General features: G+C 33.3%; 1 protein-coding gene across 49 annotated transcripts in view; it reads left to right on the top strand.

The window, feature by feature from the left end:
- The window catches only part of RIMS2 (regulating synaptic membrane exocytosis 2), a 572,125-nt gene that overhangs the window by 320,649 nt on the left and 224,231 nt on the right, over positions 1-27,245 (top strand). For 25 of the 49 annotated variants that reach the window (XM_067711534.1, XM_067711541.1, XM_067711531.1 and 22 more), the window contains 3 exons: positions 10,930-11,060; positions 15,665-15,836; positions 17,898-18,051. In XM_067711534.1, coding sequence (XP_067567635.1) covers positions 10,930-11,060; positions 15,665-15,836; positions 17,898-18,051 — 457 coding nt within the window. Of the gene's footprint in view, positions 1-7,218; positions 7,267-10,929; positions 11,061-15,664; positions 15,837-17,897; positions 18,052-27,245 lie in introns of all 49 variants that reach the window. The other 24 variants (XM_067711548.1, XM_067711518.1, XM_067711533.1 and 21 more) reach the window with 1 other exon arrangement.

Below are 27,245 nucleotides of genomic sequence, written 5' to 3'. Positions count from 1 at the left end.
ATTAATTAAATGGAGATACAGGAAGTATAAGCTGAATTAACATAGTAAAAGTCATTAGACACATCTGTTCTGGGACTACTTTGATCACAAAAGTGGTAATAACAGAAGAGCTATGTAAGAAAGAAGATGAGGTACTATTAGTAGATTGTAAATGTCTTACTAAAATGAATTTCTTCCCTTTATTATTTTCTTTTCCTTTCTCTTTCATAAACAGAGTGAGCTTTTTCATTTGAGGACAGTGGTGTTTTTTCCATTTTCCACAATAAGTAGCATCTTTTTATTTATTCTCTTACATATATTGACAGTGCAGATGTTGTCATTTATGGTTACGAATATATGTGTATTTTCTTCCACCATTTTAGAAAGTGCTAATAAATGTTAGCTTTTTTATTTTTAATTGTGGCTCCCTTTAAATATTCCGCCTGTAAATAATGCTCTGAGTGGCTGATGATGCCAGTATATAAATAAATGTGTGTGTGTGTGTGTGTGTGTGTGTGTGTGTGTGTGTGTATGTAGTTGGCTTCAGTTGGTGGATGAGGGAGCAGAAGTTAGACTTCCATAATAAGTAAGTACCACTTTGTTGCTTCTTTTGAAATCCCAAGGCTGTATTAGAAATTGGACTAGGAGGGGAGATTGAGGAGGATAGTGCAGGCATTTAGACAGATTTCAGATTCAACTACTTTTCCTCATGGTTCAAAGTGAATATGGTAGAAAGGTAAGACTGTTAAATATTGGGGGGAAATATAAACTTAAAAGTATATGGTATTTGTATTTATAAGTGATGTTGGTTTAAAATCCATATAACTGTAATTTAAAATGAGTACCATTTTATCAATTTTTATGACTCAGAAGGAGTATGTTCCAGCAAGATAATGTTTATAAATATAATACATATGGGTTTTGGTAAATCTAGAAAGCACAGATAAATAAATAAAAAATAAAAATCACCTGTAATCTTGCCACTAAAACATAATCATTCACATACATATAAAGTTTGAAACAAAACTGTAATAAATCTGTGTATACTATTTTGAAACTTGCTTTTTCACTAGTAATATATTGTGTACTTTTCCTTTAAACATTTTTCTTTAAAAATTCCTCCTAAAATGATTTTAATAGCTATTTAATACTCCATTTTAACTTAATTTGCTATTATAGGATATCTTGCTTGTTTCTAATTTATAGTATTTTAAATAATGATGCCATGGAAATCCTTGAATATAAATCTTGCATATTTTGTTAGGTCAAAATTCCTTTGTCAGAATAACTTTTCCAGATGTAACAATATGAAAGAAAAAAAAGTTTTAAGATTCTTGAAATCTTTTACCAAAATTTTTCTCCAAAATATTTTTACCAAATTAAGCTACAATTATCAATTCAAGTAGTGTATTTTAAGATCTATCCCCATAATCCTAGTAGCTGAGAATACAACAGTGAACAGATAGCCATGGATTTTACCATCATGAAACTTAATTTTATGTTCATTCTTTGCATGCAGCAAGACATAAGCAAGATACCCTTTTGGATATAGTATTTTCCTTTATATTTAACCCCATTTCTGCCAACTGGAGACAATTTTGGTTTGCTCTAATGATGTAGAGGTTGAGAAAATATTTGTCCACAAATATCATCCTTTGAGGAAACTTCTAGGAAGTCACAAGGCAACATTATGATTCCTATATCCTTCTATTCTACCTTTGGGTATTTTTGCTTTTGGTGAGATTTTACCTGGGCCCTTAGCTCACTTACAAAATCATGACGTTACTAATGCCTGACAACAAAGATAATTTGTATGTTATGTGAGCTGACCTTCCTAATATATTTATGTCAGTTCATGGACTGATATTTTCTCAAATATATAATATACATATAATGCAAATTGTTATTTAAATTTTCATGCACAAGGCTGTTGATGACTTTAAAAAAATTATTCCATTTATTTCTTTTCCATGCTTGAATTGTGCTGCTACTTGTTATTATTCTAGGGCATAACTATGAAAGTGCCATTAATGTATTTGGTGAGAAAATTAGTATGAGCTCACGTTTATGACACCTGGACTGTATATTAGCCTTTCAGTGTCAGCACTCCCTTATTTTTTTTTTTTTTTTTTTTTAGCTTTACTTATTTTTTATTGTAAACAAGTTTCTTTATAAATCTTGGAAGATTACAGATTGAATATTGTTATAATACAATCTCTGAAATTATGAAGGGGGAAATACTTCCACATTTGTGTATGCCTATGAACAGAGAATATATCCAGAGGAGTAAACCACCCTCAGAACCACGAGTTAGCAGGAAAGATTTGTACAGGCAGCCAGGAATGATGATTTTGTACCCACGAAATCTAATGTGTGGCCAGCACTCTCTGGGCGTGTGCTATCTCACAGTTCTAGTTGAAAATCTTTAGTTCCAGGATCTAACATGGGATTTCCCTCCTCTTTTATTCATTAATTTTTAGTATCAAAGGATGTAATGGTAAATAAGGTACAGTCCTTGATCTCGAGTAGTGAGAGGTAAAGTGGGGAATAGAGAACAGAAAACACACCTTCATTGCATCGAGCACGTATGTTGAGAGTGGATTTATAGAAACAATTTTGAGGAGCACTAAGGAAGGGCACCAGGTTTTTACGGAAATCAATTTCCTAGGCAGTGAAACAATGCATCAAATCTGTTTCACACAGAAAAGCTAAAGTAGAATGCCATTTTTCCAAAATCAAATGTTACAACTTTTGTGTAAATACTGGAAAGAAATTCAGTTTTTCTGGCTTTCTATCACTCCTTCCCATTATTCAGGGTGATTGGAAATAAAGAGATAGTAAAATACTGAAGATTATTTTGTCATTGTATTTACCACTCCTAAAATTATGTTTCCTGGAAGTTCCCCATACAATTTATTTTTTTTTTTAACATCTTTATTGGGGTACAATTGCTTTACAATGGTGTGTTAGTTTCTGCTTTATAACAAAGTGAATCAGTTATACATATACATATGTTCCCATATCTCTTCCCTCTTGCGTCTCCCTCCCTCCCACCCTCCCTATCCCACCCCTCCAGGCTGTCACAAAGCACCGAGCCAATATCCCTGTGCCATGCGGCTGCTTCCCACTAGCTATCTACCTTACTACATTTGTTAGTGTGTATATGTCCATGACTCTCTCTCGCCCTGTCACAGCTCACCCTTCCCCCTCCCCATAACCTCAAGTCCGTTCTCTAGGAGGTCTGCGTCTTTATTCCTGCCTTACCCCTAGGTTCTTCATGACATTTTTTTTTCTTAAATTCCATATATATGTGTTAGCATACGGTATTTGTCTTTTTCTTTCTGACTTACTTCACTGTGTATGACAGACTCTAGGTCTATCCACCTCATTACAAATAGCTCAATTTCGTTTCTTTTTATGGCTGAGTAATATTCCATTGTATATATGTGCCACATCTTCTTTATCCATTCATCCGATGATGGGCACTTAGGTTGTTTCCATCTCCGGGCTATTGTAAATAGAGCTGCAATGAACATTTTGGTACATGACTCTTTTTGAATTTCGGTTTTCTCAGGGTATATGCCCAGTAGTGGGATTGCTGGGTCATATGGTAGTTCTATTTGTAGTTTTTTAAGGAACCTCCATACTGTTCTCCATAGTGGCTGAACCAATTCACATTCCCACCAGCAGTGCAAGAGTGTTCCCTTTTCTCCACACCCTCTCCAGCATTTATTGTTTCTAGATTTTTTGATGATGGCCATTCTGACTGGTGTGAGATGATATCTCATTGTAGTTTTGATTTGCATTTCTCTAATGATTAATGATGTTGAGCATTCTTTCATGTGTTTGTTGGCAGTCTGTATATCTTCTTTGGAGAAATGTCTATTTAGGTCTTCTGCCCATTTTTGGATTGGGTTGTTTGTTTTCTTGTTATTGAGCTGCATGAGCTGCTTGTAAATTTTGGAGATTAATCCTTTGTCGGTTGCTTCATTTGCAAATATTTTCTCCCATTCTGAGGGTTGTCTTTTGGTCTTGTTTATGGTTTCCTTTGCTGTCAGCACTCCCTTATTTTGATTCTTTTTAAAATTTGTGTTCTAACATAATTTAGCAGTTTTCTTGTTTGGAGGATTACTTTTGTAATTCTCTCAATATTTTAAAATTAATTTACAGCCTTTGACTAATATTTTGATAGAGTGCTAAAATAAGATATAGCCTTTAACTTTTTTCAAAGTGAGGAATGGCTCAGAATTCTTTCTTTCTATAGGAACACATTAATTCTTGTTGACAAACATATTTTATTTTACTTCAGGGTCTGTGGCTGACTTATGGTTGCAATGTTTCCCTAAGTTACTTTGTTTTAATATTTTTCTGACTCCACTTTTAGTGATGAGCTTGTAAATATTGTACATATCCATTTTATATTCCCATTTAAAGGGAATAAGTCACTGAAGAATAGGCATGTGTCCTTTATATCTACTTAGAAACTCGATAGTCTTTTAAAAACTTTCTGTAAATGAAAGGTTTTTCTTTGAGCTTTTATCTTTTATATGTCATTGTTACAACCGTGTTATTTTAGAAGCATTGCATAAAAGGAATGCCCTGAAGTTAGTGCTGTATAAAGTAGGAAGGACATTAAAAATACAAAATAAATTGTGGTGTACAAATTCAAATTCTTCATTTGTGTGAGGCTGAATTGTTATAAATATTATCAGATATTTCATGCTTAAAATAAATGAATTAATATTAATTACAAATTGCAGTGAGATACATAATACTTCATTTCTTTATGAAATATCTAGAATCTGAAGAGATAGAAAGCAGCTTAGTAGTTGCCAGAAATTGGGGCAATGGGGAAATGGGGAGTGACTGATTACTTAATAGGTACAGGATATTCTTCTGGTGTGATAAAAAAGTTTTGAAACTAGAGGGAGGTGGTGGTGACACAGCATGTGGATGCACTAAATGCCACCGAATTGTACACTTTAAAATGGTTAATTGCGTGTTATTTTAATGTCACCTCAATTTAAAACAAGCTGACAAAACAAATTATGTTTATGTAGCCAAGTTTAATGTATAAGCTTACGGGTGAAGATTAGGTTTAAACTGGCATAGATTTTAGACAATTGATTTCAAAAAATCTGTGAGTTGCTCATTTGAGGTCATTTTAGAAGATGCAAAAAAGTTTACCTTAAAGGATTCCTTTATTTCAAAGTACTATTTCTTTCAAAGTAAATCTTTTAGTTATAAAGTAATATTTACTTGCAAAAACCTTTCATTACCTTGATATTTTTGGTCTAAAACAGGTAGGACAGGTGAGAAGGCAAGAAAAATAAGATCTTTTTCTAAACTGAGTGACTTGTTTGCCCTTTTCTTCAGCATGCCTAGTTAATCTCTATGAATTTCATATATCCCTTACCCATTGGCTAGAGAATTATCCATCTAGGGTTATACAGACAGATATCAGTAACACTCCATATCTAAACATTCCTTTCTTCCTTTGGAAATGTCTCCACACAAAAAGGAAGACATCTTAGACTTGAGACCTTCTTGGTTTTTGAAGAGAAAGATGACTCATGATTGAATGATAGTCTGCTTTTAAGGTTTGCTTTCTTTTGGGTTTTAGATTTATGTCTTAAACTATCTTCAGGGTCTGTCTGATGATCGTTGAATTCCACAACAGTCCTCCTAGTACCTATCATCTGTTTCCATGTAGCAGTGGAAAAGTCTGAAGCCTTTTAACTATTTACAGCTGTTAATTAAACAAGAGAGACATCCATGAGAAATGCGAGGAATGGGATGGAATCTTGGTGAAAGAACAAAGATTAAATGCCCTGAAATCCATTCCCAAACACAGAGACTTGCATCTGATTTTATTCCTCTTTTAGCTGTTAACATGCCTTAATAAAGGCACAACATTCTGATGATTGTGGTATCTCTGGAAACTGTTTCAAAATGAAAACAAAATAAGTTAGAAGAAGCAAAAAAAAGAAATCTGATTTTATTCTAAGAATTTGAAATAAAATGATTTAGTCAGAACTGAGCTTTATTTTCTTTCTTTTTAAAAAAATTTTGGCTGCGCTGGGTCTTTGTTGCAGTGTGCGAGCTCTGTTGCAGTGCATGGGCTTCTCTAGTTGCAGTGTGCAGGCTTTCTAGTTGCGACGCGTGGGCTCTAGAGCGCGCGGGCTCAGTAGCTGCGGTGCACGGGCTTAGTTGCCCAGCGGCATGTGGAATCTTAGTTCCCGGACCAAGGATCAAACCCGTCCCCTGCCTTGGAAGGCAGATTCTTAACCACTGGACCACCAGAGAAGTCCCAGGGTTTTATTTTCTACCTTTACACTATCTTAGTTTTTGGTTGGGTGTGAGCAAGTCTATCTAGTCTTTTTAAAATGTCTCTGTTTCCTCATCTGCATATTGGAGATAACAGCAACTACCTCCCAGCATTGTTAGAGGCAATAAACTTGCAGTAACTGTCAGTAAAGGCTTAAAAAAATATGAAGAACTGTATAAATAAAAAGAAATGTGATATTATTGTCATTAATAAGTATGATTAGCTCTAAACAGTGTTATCTCAGATGGTGCACAATAAATGTCTGAAAATGATGTTTAAATACTAGAGCCTGTTATAGATTCTTAAAGTATGAATCAACTAATTATTCCAGTGTGTTCCAGCACACGTTTTATCTTTCTGTGTTTATTCTTTTAAGAAATGCTAAAGCCAACTTGGCTAATGTTTTTTAGACTTTTGTTAGCCATATTATCCCTTTGGAAAGTTACATGTATGTCCCTTTGGAAACATTACTTCTACAGATGACTTTTCACTAATAATTCTATAATGTATTTTAATCTGACTTCATCTTGGACTCTGATTTTTTTTCTATGTTGTGTGTTCAAGGGTGAAACTTGAAATATCTTGACTTTGTATTATGTTTACACTCATTCTTTCAGAAAATATTAGCCCAAATCTGTTATTTTACATTCAGTCTTAATTCCTGTTATGTTGATTACATTTAAAAATCTGATTTAAAACTTCTAAGATTTTATATAGTTTTTATCTATTTAAGCATTTTGGGAAAATTAATTTATTCATTACATTGAACTACTTAATTTAGATATATATTGTCATGGAAAAATGTACTTAAGGGATAGTTGTATGTGTTTTTTACTTTTGGTCTCTTAGTTCCAGCGTGTTGTCCTTTTTGGTTTTGTTTTATTGCTTTTTTCTTTAATTTTGCTTACCAGAGCCAAAGCCTTAGTAGAAGAACAACGCCTTTTGTTCCTAGGGTTCAGGTAAAGGCCTTGTCTGCCTGATAGAAACTAAAGTTGTGTTTTAACCCTTATTTGTATGTTTTTGGAAAATGCGTAGTAGGAAAACTTTTTTTGGTGTGTTGCTCCAAACCATATTATTGACTTTCAAATCATTTTATGAGCCAGCTTGTAAAATTCTGCATGGGGATTAAAATACAATAAAAATTTAAAGAGACAATCTTTGTTAGTGGTTTTATATGATGGACTGAATACTGAAACTGGTTGGTTTCTGGTTGGCATTTAATGTAGATTCCACTTACATTGGTAATATTGACAGAAATAGCTGATTTGATACTGTTGATATTTTCCTTTATTACACTAAGGTTGCTGTCTCTTTAAATCATTCATTATATCACTTAACATCTACATTCTCTTGCATTTTCCAAGCAATAACTCCTTGAGGAGATTGGCAAATAAATTTGTACCTTATCTAAAATATGAATTTTTTGCATATTATATATAAGGTTCAACTTTTTGAAAGTATATTATTTTGAAAGAACAAAAATCACAATCCAAATAAAATATGTTGGGTTTATTTTGTTTACATTTTGTAATTGTAATTCCATTTAATTTTACTGTAATACTTGGGTACAAGTTGTTTGCCTCTTTTCATTAGGAAACCCTTATATGGTAAAGTAATGTCAACAAAGTTTTTTTTTTTTAAAGTAGTATAATTCTTGCTTTGCTGCATGGTTTTTTTTGGTTGTTGCTGTTGTTGGTTTTTAATACTAATTTAGTTTAAATTAAAAAAAATTGGAGTTCTAATTAACACTATGTAGTGTAAAATATTTACTTAGACTTATGTTCTGCTTGGGAAATTTAAAAGTGGTTACATGGAAATTGTATTAAAGCAATTAAAATGATATCAAGATTTTTATTAACGAAAATGAGGTAAAATAAGAAGTATATCATATCTAGAATTGTGGAAACACATTTGTTTTATTTTGAAGAATCAACAGATATATTCTAATCATTCATTTAAAAAACACAGAGAAGATATTTAGGAATGTGATAAAGAATCTAGCAAATAAAATAATTCTTTTTTGATAGTTTAAAGTGGATATCTATTAAAAACTTCAATGCAAGTCCTGTAATATAAAATGAAAATTAAGGCTATTGATCAAATGCCCAGTTTGACAGTTTATTAAAAGGTATAATTTTGATAAAAAACTCCGTAAAATTAAAGTGTGCCTGTTTCATATCTATATTATTTTAATATTTATATATTTGTAAAGTATAATTTAATAAACTAAAGTATTAATATGAAAGCCATATGCCTAATATCTGTTTGTGTGAGAAATGAATATTATTAATAAGTGATCTTTTTGGTTTTCCATGGCATAAGAAAATCTAAAAATAATACTATTTATCAGGCATTTGAAACTTATATCTTAAATGTTTACCTGTAATGATTTTAAAGAAGCAAAAATATTGCCAGTGGAAATGACAGCAAAGGTAGTCTCAATCCCTGAAAAAAAAAAACCTCACAGAAATCAATAATTTGCTCCAATAACTATGAACTTAGTCTAGTAATACATTTTTCTTTGTTTTTTAAATGTACTATTTATTGTAAAACAATTTTTTAGCCTTTAAGAAGTTTTTTAATATCATGGAAAATAAAGCCATAAGGTTTTTTATTGATATAGAAAATAAAGAATATTCGAAGTTAATGTGGTTTTGGTCACAAATTTAGAGGAACCATGGTGCTCTCTGACAACACCTGTTTGATCTCATACATGAGACACTCTAGTATTTCTTACTTTTTTTTCCTCCCCTCATATCTTTTACCATATGGTCTCTTTTTTCCATTTATCCTCATCTGTATCTTTGTTCTACTATTGTCAGGCAAGCAAATATTTGAACTCTTTTTTCTTCTTTTATAGGAATTAAAAAAAATTTTATATTTACACAAATTTACAACGTTGTGTTAGTTTCAGGTGTTGAACTTTTTTTCCCATTTAAATGTCAGAGGTTTTTTTTTAGGTTCTTGGGCCCCTAGTCTAAGGCAGTGGTTCTCAAGCTTTAATGGCAATGAGAATCACCTGGAGCACTTGTTAAAATGCAAATTCCCTGGGCCCCATTCTGATTCAGTAAGTGAAAGGTGGGCCACAGGAATTTGTAACTTTCCAGATAATACTGTTGCAGGAGTTTTGTGAACCACAGTTTAAGAAACACTTGTCTAGAGTGTGTACTTACCAACTGGATTCAAAAAACTTTTTGTTACACAGCCTCAGGGTAATACCTGCGTTAAATATAAGGACTTAACATAAAGAGAAGTAATAATCATTTAAAAAATTTAAATGCTTGAGGACTAATTCCATTTGACCGAAAAGAAAAGTGTATAAATAATTTTATATACTCTTCTGGGCCATTAGTCTTCTGACTTAAAAGTCTTGCTCGGCCTCTCATTCTCTAAGATATGAAGTGAGGGACTCAACAAAGCCATGTTAGAATTGGAACTGAACTACTGATATATCATATATACATATATTTATTTGTATGATTTTTATGTAGATGGTCTATATTTATTTATATATCCTAGAGCCTGGCCCAGAGCTGACTGTCTGCTTTGGAGAAGAGAGGAAGGGACTGACATGAGATGTATATTTAAGTTTTTTAAACTACCGCAAACATTGTAAATCCAAGTTAAAAGAAAAAAATCAAACCATTGGATACACACACACGCACACACACACATATACACACATATAAAATGAAAAATACATATTACCTAAATAGAACTTTTTCCCAAATTCCAAATTTCCAATTCAATTTCAGTTTCAAGATAGTGGTCAGAGATGTGCTGAATTCTGAACCGAATGTGGATCAGAGCCATAGTCATCATAGATCCTGATATGGTAAAATCAACTAGCTAGGTGTGGGAGTGTGAGGTATGTGTGTGGGAGGTGACAGTTATTAAGTCAAATGAATTCAGCAGCTGAATGTGAAGTTCTAATCCTTAATTATGGCATAGGCAAATTATTCTAATTTTCTCATCTCGAATTATAAAATATACGCTTATTATTCTGAGGATAAATACATTTGCTTCACAAACAAAAAAAAAGACTTTATGTCTGCGTAAGAAATTTTAAAAGACGAATTTATTACAGTTTTAAAAACAAACTTAAGGAGTAGATTTACTAAAGCTTCTAGTAATTCCCAGTTACTTATAATTTTTGAAAGGTCTTTGCTGTGGTATAACATAAAACATTTGCTTAAAAATTCCCTATGAATGCCATATAAGGAACTTATCTATTCAATTCACTTTGAGCACTTATTCTGAACTCACTATTGTAGGGGAACCAAAATGAACTACCGTGATTCCTGCATAAAGGTAGACACAAAGCAATCCTATATAAAGTCCTTAGTTATGGTAGTGTAATTATTATGTGCATGTTAATAAGCTATCAAATTAGATTATAAAAAGTTCAAGTGATTTATCAATCAAACTAAAATATCTGAAATAATTTCTCTGTTCATTGAAGTTATTATAGCATATCCTTTTACCTTAACTGCAATTTACGAAGTGAAGTTTATATTCTGTGCTAATATTAGTGTAAGAGAATGGGGCAAAGATTGGGAATGTAAACGTTATGTTATATTAGTAAATGTTTAAACTGATAAATGAATATTTTTGCTTTTCAGATAAAACTATGGTTTGACAAGGTTGGTCACCAATTAATAGTTACAATTTTGGGAGCAAAGGATCTCCTTTCCAGGGAAGATGGGAGGCCAAGGAATCCTTATGTTAAAATTTACTTTCTTCCAGACAGAAGGTAGGGATATGAAGCAAAAATAAATGTTCTTGAAAATAAATGAGAAATGTTAATAGCAGGAGGTGTTTTGATTCTGTATCATTTATTTTAAAATATCATGCCAGTTAGATACTTATGAAGTTTAATATAAGCATAATGATTCTTAAGAATCAAAATAGTGACAGTAAATACTTCGAGATTGTTTTAAAACCTATGTCAAATGTTTATAATATAGATTATTTTATCAAATATTTATTTTAGATTGTGTGGTTTACTTCTTAAATAATGTATTTTTTTAAAATCAAACTCATTAAAATTATGCTCCTTTAAGTCAATACATTTTTAACATAAACTACAGAGGCAGAAAGCTGGAAATGGTACTAAAGGATACTCATCATGTTCCTCTACAATTTTTACCTCCTTTTACTAAGATATTATTTCTCTATATTATGTAAAATTAGTGAATGTGCTTTATATTTCACCACCCATATCACCAAGGAATCTTTACCACTGGGCCTAGAATCAGCTACCTAAAGTGTCCTTTGCTTTGTGTCCATGCTAATCAACATACATGATATTGATCTATCCTGATTTAAATAGAGGAATCAGAATAGGAGAAATAGCTTTTCAAAAATCATATAATCATTCTTAATTTCAGACACATACAAAATAGAAGAGATTATTCAATAAGCATTATAAAAAAAGAAAGAAGTAATGCACCAATTTCCCTTTCCCCAGCTCTTCTGCAACACTGGTTTTCAGGGCTGGGCTCTTCATTTTTCTCAGGTTGGAAGCAGCTGGGCACAGATGTGATCTTAAACATATTTATACACGTTTGGACCCTCTATTACCCAGTTCAAGTTAAAAGTCATCAGTGTTGAGTGCCAAAGTATCATCTGAAGAACAATTTCAACAAAGAAAATAAAGGAAAGGAAGTAGGCAATTAGCAAAGGTCTTATACTTTATTTGATATATATTTTGAAATAAAATTTGTAAAATGAATTAGAAAATATGCAAGGGTGCCATAGCCTCTTAAGCTATTAGAAGCTGTGCCATATAATTTTATCTTACAAAGTTGACTCGAAGGAAGTTGTTCTCTAACAACTTAGGTTGTCTTTTGGAGAGGGATACACTTTGAACTGCAAGGGAAGAAGAGGATATGCAATAACTCAACTCCAGCTTAAACTTCAGTTGGATGACAGATGTCACAGCCATATTACCTACCATCCTGGATGGAGGCCAAGTCACTTGGCTTCTCAGAGCATAGTTTATTAGTCTAAGCATCCTTAGAATGCCATCATAAAAACTCGCAGAGGGCTTCCCTGGTGGCGCAGTGGTTGAGAGTCCGCCTGCCGATGCAGGGGACATGGGTTCGTGCCCCGGTCCGGGAAGATCCCACATGCCGCGGAGCGGCTGGGCCCATGAGCCATGGCCGTTGAGCCTGCGCATTCAGAGCCTGTGCTCCGCAACGGGAGAGGCCACAGCACGGAGAGGCCAGCGTACCGCAAAAAAAAAAAAAAAAAAAAACTCGCAGAAAGTGCTGTGCTTTTATGCACACACATAACTTAAGTTTCTACTTATTCAGACCTTTGAAGAAAAATGCTTGCTTTTCAAGATGGTAAAAGTCTCTCAAATTTTTGTTTTTTGGTTGACTACTTGTGTTTAGTTTTATTTTTTATACCTCCCCTCACTTTCTAAGCAGATAGAGGTCAAATGGAAGGGAAAGTCCCTTCAAAGACTCCTTTATATTCCAGATGTAGGGTTTTTATCTTTTCTCAATAGCAAAGAATGTGAGAAACGTTTGGATATTTTTTTCTCAGTTTATTTCTCAGCTGAGTTTTCTTGATAGTTATCAGGAATTTGAAGAATATTTAGGCAAGTTTGTAACTCACTTTATTGATAGAGTTGTGTCAGGGTTTTATCCTTAACGGAAAAAAGAATTCTCTGGTCAACTCAAACAGCTACATTATCATCTCGACTTTTTTTTTTTTTTCTGTTGATACAAGTTTTTACACATGAATAAAGGACTGTTTGTGCTTTTGGTATGAGTTATTTCTTTTTTCTTGACAATTTCTTGTGAGAAAAACTACAGGTCCCAAGAAGCCCATGGATACCAAAATGTGCAATGCTCAAGTTGTTTATATAAAATGACATAGCTCTGCATCTGTGGATACTGAGGGCCAACTGTACTTGCCTAAGTAAACAGAAAAAACAGTTGATGCCTTTTTATTGATAAGAATTCCTGGAGGGACAAGTGAGGCTACATAGAAGGAATTTAGTCTAGAATGTCAGTATGTCAGTTAAGCCATTCAAAACATTTATTTTCTATATAATATGCTAGGTACCCTAAAAAATAGCTAGGTATGCTCTAACACTTTTTTATATCTTTTTTTATATTGGTTGCGAGTCAAAATATATTTTTCCCTTTATTTTGAGTAAAAATATCAAGTCTTTGCATGCTGTTAAATCAAATGGAAAACAAAAGTACTGGTAACATGAAAATAGAAAAAACTTTAGTTAGATTTTTTAAAAAATACTTTCTCAACATTTTAATGATGTTGTTAGAGATCAGTTATCTATTTTATTATCCTTAGGCTGCTATTTAAAAATATCTCTATAGCATGCTTACTGACCTTAGTTTTTAAATAATTTTAGCAACTTTTCAGTATTTGACTTATACAGAATTATCTTATTTTGAAGGCGTTAGTTATACTTCTTGAAAAGAATAACTCATTTACTTTTTTTGTAATTTGCTGAAGATAAGGTAACTTTCCATGGTTATTTTCATGGATTGGTGCTTCAATACACACAAAATTGCCTTATTAAATTGTAATCATATAAGGTAGGTTAGTGAGGAACTTCAGAGATAATCTAGTCTCCCTCCTATCCAGAATTAGAAATTCCCCCTAAAATAGTCATTCTCTGAGAACTTTTTTCACTCCTTAAGAGGAAGTCAAAGCTTATTCTTCTGTTTCCTTTCACGTTGCAGTATAAACCAATCTTGGATTAGATGGCAAGGTTCCCCCTGAATGCTTTCTTCCTGACCTTGGTGGAAGGAATTTTATCTCTGACAGGGTTTCATAGTTCATTCTTTAATGGATAGAATATAAGTAGATGCTTTATAAATATTTGTTAAAATCTTAGAAGGAGGAAGTGACAAGAGTCATAAGTCATAGTCTTTGTCATTATTTCTCTTATTTAGGTATTTTTATTTGCAGTACCACTTCTTTTTCATAAATTTGAATGGAGATAAAATTTCCTACGTGGGTTTCCAAAGTTATTTTCCTGTGGAGGCCTTAGAAATTAATAAAGATACATTGCTTTAAAATGGCTTTTTGCTACATTAAATATATATGCTTTGGAAACATACATGTTCTTGATTAAGTCAAATCTGTATTAAACATTAAGCTCTGTATTCACCTGGGAGAAGTTGCATACCCTCCCTAATTTGGAGGCACTCTGTCCCTTCTTAGTTCTCCCTGCTTCCTATTTCCCAACACTCTTAGAACTGTGCTGTGTTGAGAGAATTTGTAGAAGTTAATATGGTTCCACTTGGAGTTCAGTGGCACTTCTCACTTCAAATAGGCTCTTCTAATAGCTTAACGTTGCCGTCCTAGATGATTTTCTTCATTCCTATTCAGACACTGATCCTCTCTAATAAGCTAGAGTAGTGATCTCCAAGAAGAACGGATGTACCCAGGAGATGTATGAAACAATTCATTGGAGTTCATAAAGAAATACTTGAATTTTCATTTTCACCTATCTTTAATTCCTATTTTTGTATATTTACCAATGAATACAATATATTAGTACAATATAGTAATACATACATATAATTTATAAAAATATGTGTATACAATGGAATGCATAATCAAAAGCATTCACTTGATAGAAATATGAAGTCAAAAAAATGTATGAAAGCTTCTGAGTTGGAAGTTCTGTCTATCAGGATGGCCAGCTTGCATTTCCAGCCCAGGTTATAGTGGCTGCCTCACACAGAAATAATTTTACTATGTCTTTAAAGACTTGATAAATGTCAAATGAGCAAGTATGTATTAATTATACATAAGTGTGTAACTTGATAAGATGTAATTACAATTGCTTATTAGCTAAACTATATGGATGTAAAGTTGTGAACATCGCAATTCACCAAACTTATTGTACAAGGGACTTCCGTTAGTTTAAGTGAATAGTATATTGGTTACAGATACTAAGTACAGTATTTGCATTTGCATATGTACAAATACTAAAAGTACTACTATATGTAACTAACAGGTTAATTTCCAATTTAAAGGTTTCCAATAGGGCAATGTGTTAAAAAAAATTAGAGTTAAGATTCTTCAGTCTGGTTTTATTTAGAATTTGAGAAAAGTTAAGTTTTTAATTATCTATCATGGAAAATTTTCAGATTTATTGAAATATTTCTATTATTAAGTCATACTTATAAGGTGATATAATTATATACCTTATAAATTTTAATAGTAATTTTAAAGATTACAGTATATTTAAGGTATGATAAATTTGTGGGAAAACTTCTTTCCTGAGAAATTTTAAGTTAATAAATTTTAGGGCAAAAGTTAAAATGAAGATTTATATAAGCTCATATATTCTTATTTTTTTCATAGTGATAAAAACAAAAGAAGAACTAAAACAGTAAAGAAAACATTGGAACCCAAATGGAACCAAACATTCATTTATTCTCCAGTCCACCGAAGAGAATTTCGGGAACGAATGCTGGAGATTACCCTTTGGGATCAAGCTCGAGTTCGAGAGGAAGAAAGTGAATTCTTAGGAGAGGTATCTGGAACTATTTTAAAGCTTAGACTATTCATGTCATCCTGAATACTTTTGTTTATATGACTATCAGTAAAATATTATATTTTGAATAACTGAAACACCTAGACATAATTTAACAGAATGAATTTAGCTGCTGTTTTAAGAAAAAACTTATTGATGCCTCTATAGTACATGTATTTCAGTTTGCTGAACCAATTGTACAACTAGTAATTAAATCATTTATTTATAGATCAGTTTTTCAGCCCTGTACTGTATCTGTAATGTGCTAGGGACTGAGGTATCAAAGGTCAATAAGGTATATTACTTTCTTCAAGGAATTTATAATCCACTGGGATACACACAAGTGAGTGAACAACTATAACATAGTATGGCAGATGCTCTTTCAGGGAAGTGCAGTAGGAATACATAATTGCTGTGCAGGGAAGGGGAAGTGGTCCATGGAAGGATCCACAGAGAAACTGGAATTTAGCATAGTCAAGGGAAGTAAAGTTCCTGCAGAGGGAATAACAAAATACTAGAGTTGCGGGGGTCTTGGACAACTGTATTGAAATGGGAAAAGAATGTGGTAAGAAATGAGTCTTGAGAGTTAAACATGACACCTTCATATATCATATTAAGAGTTTGGACATTATCCTGTAGATAATGGGAACAAATGACAGGTTTTAAAGAGACTGGCTTGATTGCATTTGTACTTGAGAAAAATATTTCTAGCTGTAATGTGGAGAATGAATTGGAGAGGGGCGGATGAGAGGCAGTTTTCCAGCTATTAACGTACTAAGAGAACTGCTTTCAGTTTTTTCAGTGTGGTTGGTTTTCCTGAGTAAATTAAATGTAATACCATGGGAAAAGCAACAATCCATAGAAATATTAAACTGAATGTTGTTAGCTAAGGAATCAAAGAGTGGTAAACCAGTTGGAAAGAAGGGTAACATAATGACTAGGAGCAGAGATTAGCGCCAGCTGCCTGGTTCTGCATTCCTGACACTACTACTTCCTGGCCTTAGGTCCTTCAGCAAGTTATTTAATATATTTGTACTTTAGTTTCCTCTTCAATCAAGTGAGAATGATAGTAGTATGCAATTCAGGGTTAGAGTGAGAATTAAATGTGTGTGTGTGTGTGTGTGTGTGACCATTTGGAACACAGTGCTTATAATTTTGAAAATGACTAGGGAGAATTTAGGAAGAATGAAGAGTACCTTAGTTGTTTTACATTTTTACCTCCCATAGCTAAATAGTGATTTATCATCATATAGCAGTTCTCATATACTTAAACCAGACACTGTCATATTTGCACATGACTTTAAAAGAAAATAAAAAGAATCATTTATTTCTATGGACTGATTTCCTTTGTAAATTTATTAGATATTCATATTATAACATCGTTCATATTGAAAATCCATTCTTTTTTTTTCCTTTCCTTTCCTGTTTTGAATCCTTAGCAGCATGATATGTTAAACAGAATTTTAAGTAAGACAGCCTTTGACTTATATTACGGCTCTTTCACTAACCAATGATGTGGGCTTAAACAAGTTTTTTAACCTTTTTCAGCCTTGGTATCCTTATTTGTAAAAGTTGAATAATAAGACCAACCTAGTAGTTTTTTCCTGAGAATTAAGATAACATATGACATGGTTCTTAACACACAGTAAGCACTTCTAATTTGTTTTTAATCTCTCCATTTCAGAGTTTGTGAAGGTTAAATTAATGAATGTAAATGAAAATGTTTTTTAAACTGTAAAATGGCATATATATACCAGTTATTATTACAGACTTTTAGTAGTAAGTGCTATTTATGTAATGGCATATTTAACAGCCTCTAGCAGATAGGTGTTCAAGGGTCTACAAAATAAATGTCTTAGAAATTCAAAGCCATTAACTCAATAAGAAGTTATATATACTTATCTCTTATTTAGTTACTGTCAAACATGTGGGCAATTCTGCAGCATAACCTTGCTTTCGACCTAATAGCATTACTATTATAATTATCATTATTATAATGAAACCATTTAAGAGAATTTCTATATTATTGTCATAAGACAGTCCTTTCTCTTGGCTTTGTAGATTTTAATTGAATTAGAAACAGCCTTATTAGATGATGAACCACATTGGTACAAACTTCAGACCCACGATGTTTCTTCATTGCCACTTCCCCACCCTTCTCCATATATGCCACGACGACAACTACATGGAGAGAGCCCAACACGGAGGTTGCAAAGTAAGTTTTCAGTAAAATTTATTGTACCTTTATTGAATTATCTTGAATGATATATATGACATAGAATTTGAAGATACCATTATGGGTATTAACAGTCATTTGTTAGTATTTTCATAGCTTTTATTGAAGCTTTTAAATTGTTTGATACACTCAACTGTATACATGTAGTACTCATCACAGTATGACACACAATGAAGCATAGTTATGTTTTAATTTTACCTCTTAGAATCTAAAATATAGGAATGAGATAGCTAACGTAGTAGAATTTGGTGATGTACCTGTAGATATCTGAAATTATGATTTCCACTGTCATTAAGCCAAGTATTTTATGAATATGTAGGATAACAAGTATAGCATAGTGGTTGAAACCGTGACCATGAACATTACTCAGACAAACTTGAGTGTAAATATTAATCCTCTCACTTAAGAGTTGTATGGGGGCTTCCCTGGTGGCGCAGTGGTTGAGAGTCCGCCTGCCGATTCAGGGGACATGGGTTCGTGCCCCGGTCCGGGAGGATCCCACATGCCACGGAGCAGCTGGGCCCATGAGCCATGGCCGCTGAGCCTGCGCGTCCGGAGCCTGTGCTCTGCAACGGGAGAGGCCACAACAGTGAGAGGCCTGCATACCGCGAAAAAAAAAAAAAAAAAGAGTTGTATGATTTGAGGTAGGTCATCTCTCTCTGTTTCACTTTCCTCATTTAGAAAATGGAAATAATAGTACGTACATCACAGAGTGGTTCTAAGAGTTAATCTCTGGAATGTAAACTGATGTTATTATTGTTGTTGTTGTTGTCATTATTATTATTTTCAGTGTTTGCATTTTACTCTGAATTATGCACAGTCCAAACTATAAAACAGATCAATCCAGAGACTCTTAGAGGAAACTCAGAAATGTTTTCCACATTGAAAAGTGGCATTGTTGGTTTGATGCTCCTACAGCTCAAATTTATTTGTTTTTTTCTGATGAATCTTATTGAAAGGTGAAGGGGGTGCTTTTTGCTTTGGATAGTATTCATGGGATAATTTTATCTTCACGGAGCCATCATGGTTCAGGTTTAGCAACATTTTTGTCAAGTAATGGAGAACTGATTGAGATTAACCAAATTTCAGAAGTGTAAATTTATAAGCATGAATGCCACGTCGTCATGGCACCAATCATGGAAAGGATACTTGGCCATATAACAAATAAGTCTTGTCTAAATGGATCACACCCTTTCTGCTGAATAGAGGGCTAAATTACATATCAGAAGGCTGTTTGTTGAATAGAGAAGTAGAGCAAAGCATTGGTCTTATGGGATAGTTAGTCATAGGAAAGCGTAGAGAATTATCTTCACTTCTTTTGAAAATAATGTCTCTAATGACTGGAACTTTATTTCCATTAGATACAGTCTCTTACCCTGGAGGGCATTAATTTAACATTAATTTTACAGCGCTCACTTTTTTCAGCTTCCTCACAGAGTAAACATCTACCCACCCTTATTTGCAGTTGCCATTACAACATCCTTTGTTGTATCTACATTACCATGAAATTTACGTGGACTAAATTCAGAGTGTCTGCTCTTTCTGGCCACTGTAATCTATTCAGTACATTGTCTCTAAATCACGATGTGGGATGATGGGTTGCTACATGAAGTTTACTAGTATAATTCATTTTCTGCTAATTCTTATAGTTTAGGTTTATAGGCTATTATTGCCCTTTCTTATAGGATTGGCCTCTTCTCTATTTACTCCAGTTGTTATTGCAATAAGGAGTAGGTTTGATGACTCTCATTATCTGAAACTCTTAAATCTACCGATAATTTTCATTATTTTTTTCTGCCCTAGCTAAGAATACTGTACGTGAGGAACAACAAAAATAGAGTACTTTCTAGTTAGTTGTATAAATCATGGATTTTCGTGCAATTAGTTTAATTTAATCAATTTTGCAGATTTTAATATTTTCCATCCTCACAATGGCTCTTCTGTTACTTAATCATTAATAATGTTAAATTTACCCCTGGGTAATATAATAGCTCCATGTTGTACTCTGTGAGTCTTGCTACTATCAACTAACCTCTAATAAAATTAATTTTCAATATTTGAATATATGACTGAATTTGGTGCTTTACGCCTAAAATATTGTCATAATTTATTAGCAATATGTAGGCGTAAAGATAGATAAAAATGATATGATAAAAGAAGATTAGGAAATAACACTCAGGAATAGTCAGAAAGTTAAAGACAGTACCATTGGCTAAGTATTGATATATATTGCTCATCAATGACAAGTTCAAGTTAGGGTATTAATAAGTAACTACATGAATTATTGTAAAGTTTTATTGATGACAAGAACCTCCTTTAGGGTTTTTCTCCATGGAAAGGTCTATATGAAATTTATTTACAAGTATGTTGAAACTGTCAAAGATCATATATAGAACATATATGTATGAACAGTTAACCATCAAAAATGTATAGTAACCCCTTATTTATTCCCTACATTCACATCATGTTTTGGTAATTCAATCTCTGAGGCTTATGAGTAACATTCTGAGTCTATGAACTTATTAAATGTACATGGACATTTACTGTTATTCAGAATAAATAAATGGTAATGTTGTTGGTGTTGGGATTCTGTTCTTCCCATGACGATTTCCTATTTTAAATTTGTAGATTAAATGATTCAAAGCAATACTTCATTAAACAGATATTAGTAACTTATTTACTAACATATAAGGAAATATATAAAAACCATTCTAAAAATAATTGTTTCATATTTTGTAGTTAGTTTAAATATTCTGAAAAAAATCTTTTCTAGACGGAGTCCAGACAACATTGATTATAAACTTTAAATGATTTCCCAAATAAAGATATTGGTAAAAGTATTTGAAATAGATGACCTCTTATACCAGTATTCCTGCATGTGGAAAAATAAGAAGGTTGTATGTATTAAAAAATCTAGTAATGATCACATGCTCATTGTTCAAAACTTTGAAAGAAATTAGGCTATGAGAAATCAAAATTTTGATGATGAGGAATTAACATTTCCTCCAACAATTTTTCTTCAGGCTGCTCTTGCCCACTCCCTTCACAGACATTGTTGTTTTGACATTACCAAAGGATGGGAAGAGCAGTGCATATTTCAAAGAGTGATTGATTAAGCATTTTTGAAAATGTATGCAAGACTAAAGCTATGAGTTCAAATAATTAAAATGTATCAATAGAGAAGTGAGGTTGGCAAAATATCTCACATATTCACATAATTTTATTTTTGATTCATTGATGAGAAACTTTATTCATTACTTTCCTGAAACTTAAAAAGATTGTTCTGAAAAGTGTATTTTGATATTTACATTTTTATTGTTGTATTCTTTACTGTTATTCAGTTAAAGTTGTATAGTGTCTTTTTTTTTTATTGGAGTATAAATGCTTTACAATGGTGTGTTAGTTTCTGCTTTACAACAAAATGAATCAGTTAAATATATACATATGTTCCCATATCTCTTCCCTCTTGCGTCTCCCTCCATCCCACCCTCCCTATCCCACCCCTCCAGGCAGTCACAAAGCACCGAGCTGATCTCCCTGTGCTATGCAGCTGCTTTCCACTGGCTATCTACCTTACATTTGGTAGTGTATATATGTCCATACCTCTCTCTCACTTTGTCACAGCTTACCCTTCCCCCTCCCCATATCCTCAAGTCCATTCTCTAGTAGGTCTGTGTCTTTATTCCCGTCTTACCCCTAGGTTCTTAATGACATTTTTTTTTCTTAGATTCCATATATATGTGTTAGCATACGGTATTTGTTTTTCTCTTTCTGACTTACTTCACTCTGTATGACAGACTCTAGGTCTATCCACCTCATTACAAATAGCTCAATTTCATTTCTTTTTATGGCTGAGTAATATTCCATTGTATATATGTGCCACATCTTCTTTATCCATTCATCCGATGATGGACACTTAGGTTGTTTCCATCTCCGGGCTATTGTAAATAGAGCTGCAATGAACATTTTGGTACATGACTCTTTTTGAATTACGGTTTTCTCAGGGCATAGTGTATAGTGTCTTAAGACAAAAATCTTCCTTTACAAATATGTTTATTCCTTGATATTTTTTATTAACTATTTTTATTAATTATTAATTAAGTTTTACATTATTTTATCTGTTTTTGAAATGCAGTTTATCACTTCAACATGTAAGCAATAAGAAAAAATAATTGTAAAAAATTTTTTACTGAGTCTTTAAAATGTGTGTGTTATCATTTCAACAAGGAAACAATGTAAACAACATTCATTACTTTTACATTCTTCTTTCTTACTAAGTCTTTAAACTGCAACCTGTTTTCATTTCAACAAGGAAAATGCAATCTGTTTTCACTTCAACAAGGAAACACTATACACAAAATACTAATTATTTTTTCCATTCTTTTCTGTTATCAGATCGTTGACATTTTCTATGTTACCATTTCAACATATAAACAGTAGGAACAACCTATTAATTAACTTTATTTTCTCTCAATTAGTCTTTGGAATGCAATGTTTTTTCATGTTGACATGTAAACATATAAACACGTAATTATTATAACATTTTCTTACTAAGTCTTTGAAATACAAAGCTATCATTTTAACACTTAAGGATATAAAGAATTTAATGTACATTCTTTTATCTTTACTGTCTTTGTTATGCAGTATGTTATCATTTCAACATGTAAACAATACATGTAAATTATCAATTAGTTATTCTACATCCTTTGTTTCTTACTAACTCTTGGATACACAGTGTGCATTCAACACCTAGTGTACATCACATTTGAGAGTAGCCAAATTTCTAGAGTTCAGAAGCCACATATGGTTAGTGTGCACCATACTGAGCAGTGCAACTCTAGTGGAAGGGCGGAGGGAGCAAATACATATGAAACAATGTGTACCATGAAGGAAATATACATGGTACCTTAAGCAAAAGCAGCAGCAGAATAAATCTACTTAAATGGGGAAGTAAGAGAAAACCTATCTGAGGAGGTAACGTTTAAGCCATGACCTGAGGCCTGAGCAGCTACTCAACAGCATAAAATGGCCAATATCATTTGAGCAGACTATGTAAGGGGAAAAAGTGAAAAAAATACTGTGTTATGGGGGAATAAATAATTTCCCAAGGCTTCTAAGAAAGAGTAGAGAAACTGATAAATCATAGGAATGTCTACACTCTGAGTGAGATCAGGGACTTTATCTTCCTTAGCACCTGGAAAAGTACCTAAATCATAACAGATACTTGGTGAATGTGTGTGGAATAAGGAATAACTGAGCCAGGGGTCTGAGACCTGGGAAATCAGGCAGCAATATGCTGATGAAGATACCAGTAGGTAGTGGGCATAGTTTGTTTCCTTTTAGTTGCATACGGTTTCTCATAAGCCACCTGAGGTAATCAGAAACACAAGAAGTTTGCAGGTCCCTAGAGGGTAAAATTATTCAACAGCTACCACCTCTAGGAAGAGTTTCAATTGATCTGACTTGTGTCAAGTGCCCATAAATGGATAAGTGAACCAATCAGTGTGGATAAGGAAATGATGTACCATGACTGGGTCAGCTTGCGTCACATACCCAACACTGTGGTTAGTAACCAGAAGATGTAGAGGGCAGTGGGCAAGAGATCCAGCAGACTTTTCAAATTCCTCTATTTCCTTTTTAAAGTTCCTCTTTTATAGAGATCAGTTTACATATCCAGTGTTCCTAACCCCAGTTTCCTAGAACAGTAGAACTTTACATACGTGTCTCTACAAACTTGGGTTTCAGGCAAAAAAAAAAAAAAAAAAAGTGAACGCTTTCATGGCCACACATCAGTGTTGAAACACCTCCCTGTACTGTGGAAATCACTCTGAACGAGTGGCCCATTTCATGTGGTTCCGCTGTGCCCCGTGCAGCATCGCCTCCAACTGAGCCTGAACTTCAGCAAGTTTCTGTCGGTTCAAACTGTCATTCCATTCCTTGTAGCAATGGACAGGGACAGGATAAATCACATACTTCAGCTTCATCAAGGATGTCAAGTGCTGCAGAAGGCTCTTGAGCACAGGCATCGTAATGAGATTGAAGGCAAAGCTAAGGACACGGAGGTGGGTACAGTGGCTCAGGGCTGGGAGGACGACAGAGAGAGTAGAATCAGTTATCATACAATTGTTTATCTCCAGATGTTGCAGGGTGCTTGAGACCTTCTCCAGCAGAGTCTGGAAGGGCTCATAAACTTCTGAGAAGATCTGGTTGTTACTGAGACTCAATACCCTGAGGTGGGTGGCCTGAGAGCTCTGGGACAGGACAGTGACATCTCTGTTAGAAAGGCGACAGTAAGGTAGATACAGTGAATCCAACTGAGGTGGCGCAACTCATTGCCTTTAGTATCGTCTTATGCCCACCGGAGAAGGCAGCGTTGAACAATGGAACAAAGAGGTCTCTTGGGATTTCGTCCAGGGCATGGATAGCTGCAGGCTCATTATTCAGCAGACTCTTTGTAGCAAGCTCAAGGAGGGTGACTGTGGTCTTTTGGTCCATCTTCAAAAACCTGATTGGAACAAGAGCTGGAAAAAACTTGAGCTGTCCAAGACCCCAGCAGTAGGAGCAGGTTCCTCCCTCTCCGGAGCTCTTAGCAGACAAGCCTCAGTGTTGCCGGCACTGGCTCCTTGATATCTTATTAACAATTCTCATCACAATTTGAACCATAACGATCCAATCAGAGTTTTCTTTAATTTGATCCTTCATTTTTTTTCTCTCATATTAACCAGATTCATCTCTTTGACATCTCAAATATTAATTCTTTACTTGGAGAAGTATAATATATCACCCCTTTCACTTTTTAAAATAGAAAACATTGTATCTACTATACTTTTATTCACCCTCATGACCACAAGTCTTCAAAGAAAAGTGAATGGAAACAAATCATTGAGATTAAACTAAAATGATACTATTGAAAGGTGTAAGATAAAAGAGACATGATTTCATAATTAAGGTTTCTCAGGATTTCAACTATTTTGGGGGATTTGGGGCCAATATTTCTTTCAGTTCCTCTACCCAGTTGTCTCACCTCTATCCTTCTTGGACGGCAGTTACATGTATAAAGACCTATTGACATTTTTCCACAGGTTATTGAGTCTGTGTTGTTTTTTATTTTAATCATTTTTTCTCTCTTCCTCAGTTTTGATATTTTTATTTACTTGTCTTCAAGTTGACAGTTTCTTCTACAGTGTCCAATTTTCTGCTAAAACCATACTATGAGTTGTCTTATTAAATATACTGTATTTTTCATTTCAAGCTTTATATTTTGTGTTCTTAGAAGTTTCTGTATCCTTTCTGAAATTCCCCTTGTTCTATTGTATGTGTGTGTGTGTATACAAACAAATATGTGTAGGTATATGTAGATATATTAAAGAATTTATAGGATTAGATTATATCTACGCATATGTTGATATAAATATATATGTGTATAAATATAATACAATAATAATATATATTTCTATCCATATATATAATCCTGTAAATTCTTTAATATATCTATAGTTTATTTTAAAGTCTGCTAATTCCAACATCTTAGTCTTCTGTGGGCTTACTAAAATTTCTCTTTTTTCCTTTGATTAGGGGTCACATTCTGTATGTTTTATATATCTACTAATGTTTTTGTGTACTGGATATTGTGTTTAATACATTTTAGAGACTCTGGATTTTGAAGAATTACTGCATGTCATTTTAGCAGACATGCTAAACCAATGAAAGATGTGTTAAGTTTTTATTTTCATTCTATTTTGGTTCTTTGCATAGTTCTAAGGTATAGTCCTCAGTCTAGTTTGTGGTTCTTATGTCTAGTTTTGAACTGTAGGCAAAGTTCAAGATATTGGCCAAAACCTATAATTAATGGGATTTAATCTCCAACCTCTGTATCCTGTACATTAGGAATTTGCTGAAATTTTCTTGCAGCTCTTTTAGTCTTTCAGCTGTGGCTTTCTGCTGAGTTTCTTCTTGTCTTTCTCTCTGCAATTTGTAATTTAGGTAAGGATTTTTGGGACCACTGAGTGTAAATTTGGGGTCTCCTCCTTATCTGGCTCGCCCTTTCCAGGATTTCTAGGATTTCCAGGATTTCCAGGATTTCCCTACAATTCTATCTTCTCTCACAACTCTGAATTCTGACCTTTGGCTTAGCCTTGTAAGACTGAGGTTTTTTCCTGAGCAGTAATTCCTCTGCAGTGAACCAAATTGGGAAGGCCCTTAGAAAGGCCCTGGAAAACTGGTTAAATAGGTGCTTTTCTTATTTCAAAGGTCATATTACCAATTTCTGCCTGAATTTGTTTGTTCTCTGGTATCTTTAAACAATTTTTTTATTAAAATATTTTTCCAGAATTTAGGATTATTACTGGCAGGAGAGTTAGTCCGATATAAGGTATTCTATCATTCTCAGAGGCAGAACTCCACATTTTTAAGTAAACTTTTTACAGAAGTATAGAATTCATATAGAAACATGTATATATCGTAAATATTCTCATGGGTAAATTTTGACCAAGTAACCATACCATGTAACTAGCACCCACATCGAGAAATAAACCATCACCAGCATCCTTCCAGCCTCTCTCTTGCTCTCTTCCAGTAATTATTCCCCCGTCAAGATAACAAATACCATAGAATATTTTCGCTTATTTTTAACTTCGTATAAATGGAATACGCACACATATGTGAATTTCGTAGAAATGAGATTACACAATATATTTCTTTTACATGTGACTTTTTTCTTACCACTGTTTTGTAATATTTATCAGTATTGTTGCATGTAATTGAAATTTATTTTCATTGCCATATACAGTTTCTTTCTATAAATATACACCAATATATCCTATTTTTAGGTTGGTTATGAAAGCTGTTTGTCTAAGTAATTTCTTATGAATTGATCAGAGGTAATAACTATACAAAGGGGTTGCTTATCTTGGCTTTAAAGTCTGATTTAAAGTCTGATTTTTTTGAATTAAATTATTTAATTAATTTTTAAAAATCTACAGTTGATTGATAGTTTGCATTCAGATTTTGGCCAGTTCTAAAAGTGCTTATGTTAACATTCTTATACATGCATTTTGGTAATCATATGTGTTCATTTTTGCTATGGATATACCTAGTAATAGAATAGATAGGTAATAGGCCATACATATATTCAATTACAGTAGATATTGTCAAAGTTTTCCCAAACTGTCCAG

Source organism: Pseudorca crassidens, chromosome 17, assembly GCF_039906515.1.
Source record: "Pseudorca crassidens isolate mPseCra1 chromosome 17, mPseCra1.hap1, whole genome shotgun sequence".
Lineage (NCBI taxonomy): Eukaryota > Metazoa > Chordata > Mammalia > Artiodactyla > Delphinidae > Pseudorca > Pseudorca crassidens.
Note: the sequence above shows the minus strand (reverse complement) of the source record. Positions and strands in the feature narration are given on the sequence as shown.